At 46.0% G+C, this 7,422-nt stretch overlaps 1 protein-coding gene and 1 non-coding gene across 2 annotated transcripts in view; both read right to left on the bottom strand.

The window, feature by feature from the left end:
- Positions 1–7,422, bottom strand: part of NAT10 (N-acetyltransferase 10) — a 37,697-nt gene that overhangs the window by 26,810 nt on the left and 3,465 nt on the right. The window contains exons 3-7 of the mRNA XM_012802921.2: positions 6,597–6,768; positions 5,193–5,315; positions 2,937–2,998; positions 1,145–1,259; positions 935–1,042 (exon numbers count right to left, since the gene is read on the bottom strand). Coding sequence (XP_012658375.1) covers positions 935–1,042; positions 1,145–1,259; positions 2,937–2,998; positions 5,193–5,315; positions 6,597–6,768 — 580 coding nt within the window. The remainder of the gene's footprint in view (positions 1–934; positions 1,043–1,144; positions 1,260–2,936; positions 2,999–5,192; positions 5,316–6,596; positions 6,769–7,422) is intronic.
- LOC111724671 lies at positions 4,261–4,398 on the bottom strand. Its single transcript, XR_002772933.1, has one exon.

Genomic DNA, 7,422 nt, shown 5'->3' with positions numbered 1-7,422 from the left:
GTCTGTTTGCCATGGGCCTTTTTTCTGTTTCATTTTTTTTTTTACCTAACACTGTCACTAACAATGGAGTTTCTCCCTCTTCACTCTCTCACTCCCTACTCTGGTGATAAAGTGGTTCAAAGCAGACTCAAGCCTGCAGCCTGGGCTGCACAGAGAGCTATGTGGCTGGTGATTTCATTTCCAGAATTAAAGGGGAAGCCAGCCTGTGGAGACCCAGTTCAAGTTAGCAGGTGTCATGCACCCATTTTCCATGCCAAGAGACTTGTGCTACTCATCTGGCTCAGGCTAGACCAGAACCCTGAATACACCTAACAGCGTGAAGGCCTCTGGGCTATGCCCAGTCAGCTCCCATCACAGCCCAGGAACCAGCAGAGAAGCCCCATCTACCAGCACTGGCTACCTTGCTGAGCACAGAGATGCACCCCGGCAGCTCCCACTCAGCCTGCTATTTGTACCCAAAGAGCAGGTACACACCACCCCACCCTCATCAAGCCTCATACTGACACCGTGGTAAACACTACGGGCCTCAAGCTCTCCTCTCACTCTGAACAAACCACAACACAAACTTTATTATCATCAAAACTTAACTGAAATTCAATACAGACATGTCATTCTCTCTTGGAAAAAGTGCTGATAGGATTCCTCTTCAATGTAAGTCCATCAGCTCCCTGAACTGTTAACTTGGGGCATGGGGAGAGGTAATCTCTAGACTTCCTTTGTGAACTCAGACAATAAGGAACAGCCCTGGTGTTGCTGAGCACACATGAGCACTCACAAGACAAAGGGCCCCTTTCCCAGGGAGGATCCAGGTCTTGACTTGTCTGAACTTGGCTTCTGTTGCTCTCTGCATGCTGTTTTCCTTCAGGAGGGCAGAGCCCCCCTCCAGTTGTATACATGCATACTGGGGTGGAGAAGTTCTGAATGCCACACTCACCTGGTCCAGGGTCTTGCAGCAGTCTACCAACACGCCCACGGGCTGAGTGTCCTGCAAGCTCTCCTTCAACTCCTTCAACTCCAGATCAGAAGGACCAAGACTCTCATCCTGCCAGATAGAAGAGAAGGTTTCGGTTTGCCACTGCCACTGGAGGGTCAACAGAGAAAACACATTCTCCCCTAGATTCCTGGGACCCATGCACAGACTCACCGGAGCCTGTGGAGGTAGGGCCTCGATGTTGGCCACATGGGAGGAAATAGGCAGAATGTTGAGCTGGTCATCAATAACAAGACACTTCTGGCAAGAGGCCAGAGAAAGAATAAACCTGAGAAAGAAAACCACTGTAATGAAGTAATGGAGAGAGAAAGCAATGTCTACAAAAGAGCATAGCATTACTTTAGGAAAAACATTTGGCCCCATGTATCTCCAAAAAAGCCAGAGAAAGCTAAAACCCAGTTGGAGAACAGTGTGAGTTGTTTCAGAGCCTCCTCTCTACAAGACACCTGAACATGCTCTATACAGCAAATAAGAAAACTGAGAACTCTGCCCACAAGACTGATGATAAGCATTCCTACTGCACACTCACCCCATTCCCTACATAATCTGGTCCTCTTCTCACCCTCCCAGGCCCACTAAGGTGGCTCAGGCCATCAGTAAATGGGGAATTTCAAACCCAACCCGCATATGATCACCGGTCACACAGGGAAACAAACACACAAAATGGAATTACTTTCCATCACTTCTCTCACAAGAATGAAGAAATAAGAGGAAAAAGGAAAGAGTAAGTTCCCCAAAGAAATGTGACAAATATTCTTGCACGGAGAAAAACATGTGTTTGCCTACAAAATTCAAACATGCTCCCACACTGCAATAAAAGGGTCTCCCTCGCCACCTTCCCAGGCTTCTGTGCTGTTCAGTAGCACACAGCTGCTCCTCCTGCTCTGCTCATTCTACGGAGTTGAAGCATCACAGACTGAAAATCATCCAGGCCAGGATTTCTCAGCCTCAGCACTACTGACATTTTGGACCAGCTAATGTTCTGTTGTGCGGCTGTCCTTGCACTGCAAGTTATCTGACAGCATCCTTGGCCTCTGCCCACTAAATGCCCATAGCATCTCTCCACCACCCACAAAGTCATGACTTATCAATCAAAATGTCTCCAGACACTGGCAATGGTAAACCGCTCCAGATGAGAACCACTGATCTTGGCCAAAATTGTTTTAAAGTATTTCTCAGGCTACCCTTTAAAAGGGATCTTTGGTAAAATAAATTTGGAGAAGAATTAGTTAAACAGGTCCCATTTGTTGTAAGACTGTTCAGAGCCTACAATAGGCTAATGTGAATCTTCATAAAAGAAAACAGTGTCAGCAGTTCCCAGACATATTTGGCCAAAAACACTCTTGTCATAAGGTCCCTCTTAAAAGACTAGTGTCCTGGCTCAATGCCTCTAGCTCAACAGCTAGGGCGCCAGTCACATATACCAGAGCTGGCGGGTTCAAAACCAGCCCGGGCCTGCCAAACAATGACAACTACAACCCAAAAATACTCTGGTTTTGTAGTGGGCACCTATTGTCCCAGCTACTTGGGAGGCTGAAGCAAGAGAATCACTTAAGCCCAAGAGATGGAGGTTGCTGTGAGCTGTGACGCCACATCACTCTACCAAGGGTGACATAATGATATTGTCTAAAAAAAAAGTGATCCAAACAAATCACCCCTTTGAAAGATGAGTAAGCTAAGAGCCAGAGAGACAGAGTGACTTGGTTTGAGGCCACGAGCTCGTGTCAGAGCCAGCAGAAAGACAGAATCCAGGCCTCTTGGCCTCAACTTTCCACCATCTTCAGTGCTGCCAGTTACTTTCACAACCACCACTGCTGCCAAGAATCTCACCCTTTTGGAATCTTGTCCTACTTTACCTGATACAAAACCAAAGTTTCCAGTTGAATCCAAAATAAAGATATTCCTCCCATTATGGGTCCCCAATTGTGAGAGATAATCGTCTTACCTCTCATTAAATCTTCCCACCACATCTTGATGGGCCTCAGTCCTGTACCTGGAATGTACATCCTAAGAAAGCAAGACAACAAACATTAAGACAAGTTAATTGTTGTTGTCAAGCAAGGCAACAAACAAGACAACAAACATGGGGCACAGCGACAGGAGATGGGGAAGGGGAGTGAGCATCCTTCTATAGGGTAATGAGGGAGGGCCTCCCTGAGATGAGTACAACAGTGCTGAGGCCCGGAGCTCAAATATGAAATGCTATCAAAGGAGCCACCAGCAACCCCACTGGAAACAAAAGCCATTTCTACACAATGGTGTGCTGTGCTGAACTGGTCAGATGGTACTCACTGGAAATAGGACAAGACATAATAGGCAAAGTTTCTTACTATTATACAGTGTTTCTCCATATTTTATCCAGCATCCTATGATGCATTCATTCATTCAATAAAATTAATATGCTGTGTGCCAGACATGCTGGGTATATACATGATGAATAAAGCATGTGACCTCTGTTCTCACAGAGCTTATAATCTAATGGCCACAGATGACAACGTAAATGCAAACTGTATAAATGCTACCAATGAAACATGGGGTGCAGCGACAGGGGATGGGGAAGGGGAGTGAACATCCTTCTACAGGGCAATGAGGGAGGGCCTCCCTAGATGAGAAGCTAAGGCCTGAAGGGCAAGCAGGCAGCCATGAAGAAGAGGAAGAACAAACAAACTGATGTGAGCACAGAGCCAGTCCTCCATTCCCAAGTATCTAAGGAGCACTTACTAAAGGCCACTCTCTGGGATCTTCAAATGCACCCACAAGGGAGCTTCTGAAGTTTACAGACTAGGACAGGAGAACAGACTAAAAACAAGTGAATGAGCAACCCCAGGCAACTGCCAAGTACTCTAAAGAGGCTACAGAGTGATAGGCCAAGCTGCTAAACAGGGTGTGAGGAAAGACCACGCTGATGAGGTGAGATCTGAGTGGGGACCTGAATGCAGCCAGACAGGCAGATGTCCAAAGGAAGCACATTCCAGTGGAGAATAAAAGCAAGGGAATGTTCTGGGAATATCTGAGGGCTGTCAGTGGCAAGTGATAATAGGAATGGTAGTGACAGGAAGCTGTCCCTAAGATTTAAGGAAAGTCTACTTCCCCAGATAAACACGGCTCATAAAACTCTGAAACGAATCCTACTACCACTCCTGAATTATAGGTACAGCTGAAAACCCACCTCTCCGAACACCCATGCAGCAATTCTTTCTTTTGTTCTTATTTTTTTCTTTTTCTTACTTTTTTCTTTTTTTTTCCTTATTTTTCTCTTTTTTTCTTAAATTGTCCTCTCATGCCTTTAAGAACCAACCCTATTTTTAGGACAGCTCTCCTAAACTGAGAAGGAGATTATTGTGTGTCCTGCCAGACTACCCTGTTTGAACTGAGCACAGGAAGCAGAAGAGCACAGGCCAGGACACCATGCAGCAATTCTGATGGAGCTGGGGTACCAGCTCTGCACACTCCCAACCACATCCTCAGCCAAAGTGTCTTTTGCTTTGGGGGAAATGTACCTCTCCCAGAGCCAAAATTCTTGCCAAACTGGGAGTAGGAGTGGCGAATGTTCCTTTACCATCCATTAGGCCAGTGAGGAGTCAGCACAGGGTCCTTTTCTTTCTTTTTTTTTTTTTTTTGAGACAGAGCCTCAAGCTGTCCCCCTGGGTAGAGTGCCATGGCATTACAGCTCACAGCAACCTCCAACTCCTGGGCTCAAGCGAGTCTCCTGCCTCCGCCTCCCAAGTAGCTGGGACCACAGGCGCCCGCCACAGCGCCCGGCTATTTTTTGGTTGCAGCCGTCATTGTTGTTTGGCGGGTCTGGGCTGGGGATTCGAACCCGCCACCTTAGGTGTACGTGGCTGGCGCCTTAGCTGGTTGAGCTATAGGCGCCGAGCCCAGGGTCCTTTTCTTAAGATACACACACTGAAGCACAGGCATTGCTCTCTACAGAATATCGTGCCAGAAAAATCTACCTGCATGTCAACTGCATCGAATCTGAATCTCACTGGTGTAGAGTCGCAAGTGCCCAAAACAAAGGTGAAATTCAGAGGTTCCTAGGCACACTCAGGGACCCTGAAATGTACCTGCTGTAACTTTTTCATTAGTTGCATTAAAAGAGCTCCCAGTCCAGAGGCCATGCTGACCACTCGCCAGAGCTGCTCAACAGGAATTATTTAAAGTAGACTACAGCAAAAACAATTAACAAACAGATGCTTACCATGGTCATGGTGTACAACTGCTTGAGTGAGTTCATGGTTCGTAGAAGGATAACTACCAGCCCACCACCTTCTACGGTTTCTACAGTTCTGGCCAGCAAGTTTGGAGTTAAGGCTTCAAAATCCTGTAAGAAAGAAACCTCAGAAAGGGCTGTCATGCACGTAACACCCCAAGAGACTCTTACCCAAGGGCCAGGGGATAAAACAAAAAGAGGGCTTCAGAGCATAAAGCGAAGACCATACTTCCCACCCCTGACTCAGCGGGACACACACACAGCACCTTTCTTAGGGGCCCCAGCTCTTGAGTATAGGTATGACTAGTTTTATATATCAAAATGTCTCTAATAATCTCTGATAAGACCCTATTTGGAAACAAATTTTCTAACCTTCATTGAGGTTGAATTGAATTCAGAATCACCTTATATTCATTTTCCTGATATTTACTGATAAACCTATCTGATAAAAACTCAACTGTACCACATGGGGGAGCTACTGCTCACAGGAGGCATCATTCCAACAAGGGGTAATGGTTAACAAGGAGCCAACCACCCTACTAATGCCAGGCAATCCCCTGAAGACCTAGGGTGAAAAGGAGGCAACATGGTCTCTATTCTGGCTCCAAAGTGAAATGCAAGCCAGCAAGCAGTGTAGGAGACAAGCACTAGCGCACAGGAAGAAAAAAAACTAAAACTTCTATTTTTTATCCTCCCCACCTCCCGGTATTTCTTATTTGCAAGGTTTGTAAGTGACGAAGTAATAATGGGTATAGTAGTACATGTATATAATACCAGAAAATGTGGGGATTTGTGCTTAAGTTTTTTTTTTTTTGGAGTAGGGTAGAAGCCCAAGAGTCAAAGAATCAAACAAAACCACCAGAATTATCACCCTCCTCCCCCCAAAAAGCAAAACTTAAATCTATTAAGTTATCTATTAAGTTACAGGGCAAGAGGATACATAGTACTGAAAAAATTCACCAAGTAGTTCTCTAAAGGGGAAAGTGGTTATGCTACTCGAGCCCTCTGGATAGGACCCACAGTCTATGCCCAGTTGGTTAGAACACATCCCTCACTGATCAGGAAAGTCTTTGGTGAGTGCCAAAAGGGGCTGGGGTCCTAGGTCACTAAAGTTCCTGGTACTTGCCTCATCAGCTTCAGCTGATTAAAACCAGCTATAATGGACCATCACCGTGAGTTCTATGATCTCTAAACAATGGAACTTCTATTTTTATCTGGGGTAGGTGACCAAGTTTCCTTTGGAAAGTGACCAGGGCTACCAGTAGTCAGCCTGGGGGCCAGGGAACATGTAACTCTTTTCTCTGTACCATACACCTGTTCTTGGTGGATAACCAGGCAGCCCAAGCACTTCTCAAGTCTCACCTTCACTCACAGGCTAGAGAAGCCACCTACCTGCAGGACACACATGCCAAAAGTATTGCCCAGGATCTTGTGGGTCTCATTGTAGTAGCAGTAGCGAATGTTTGTGGCTGCTATGAAAAGTTCAAAGGGGTCATCTTGCTTTATGTTCAATGTCCCATTCTTTATTTTCTTCTGCAGCTGTCGCATTCTTTTCTTTCGGTGGCTGTAATCACCCCCCATCCCATGAGAACCAGTCAATCAGAGAGGCTAAAGAGCTGGTACCAAGAGACAGGCTCAGTGATCACCTTGGACCTGGAGAGCTAGTAGGAAACTTGGACAGTTGGGGGTCAATTCCCTCTCTTTAAAGGTGAAGGGCAGAGGAGAGGCATTGGACTAGATTGGTTGAAATAAAGGGCTTGGAGTGAGAGTGATAAGCCTACGTGTGAACCCTGCTACTCTGCTATATGAAGCAGATATTTTGCTTTAAAACATGGCAACAGTAGTAGCTAAACCTCGTATTTGGCCAAAGCCAGAGCCTGAAACCAAACTTAGGTGGCCTCAATATCTTGGTTATCTTAAGCCAGTGTTTCATGAACACCTTGCTCTGAGGGAGCATGGGAAAAGCAAGGTGATGGTTCGTTCCTTTACTCATGTTTCTTAGATGAATTCATCTCTCCCTTCCCCAAAGGGTGGGTTTATGTCCTCAAGGCAACTCTTACACAAGACAATATGATACAGGATACAAGAACTAGAATGGAATCTGGACATGTCAGAAACCCTTCAACTATTTTTGGCCTTAAAAATCCTGAATATCGGCTCGGCGCCTATAGCTCAACCGGCTAAGGCGCCAGCCACGTACACCTAAGGTGGCGGGTTC

Source organism: Otolemur garnettii, unplaced genomic scaffold (genome assembly GCF_000181295.1).
Source record: "Otolemur garnettii isolate 467f Iridium unplaced genomic scaffold, OtoGar3 scaffold00001, whole genome shotgun sequence".
NCBI lineage: Eukaryota > Metazoa > Chordata > Mammalia > Primates > Galagidae > Otolemur > Otolemur garnettii.
The sequence above is the reverse complement of the archived record's forward strand: the minus strand, read 5'-3'. Positions and strand labels throughout refer to the sequence as shown.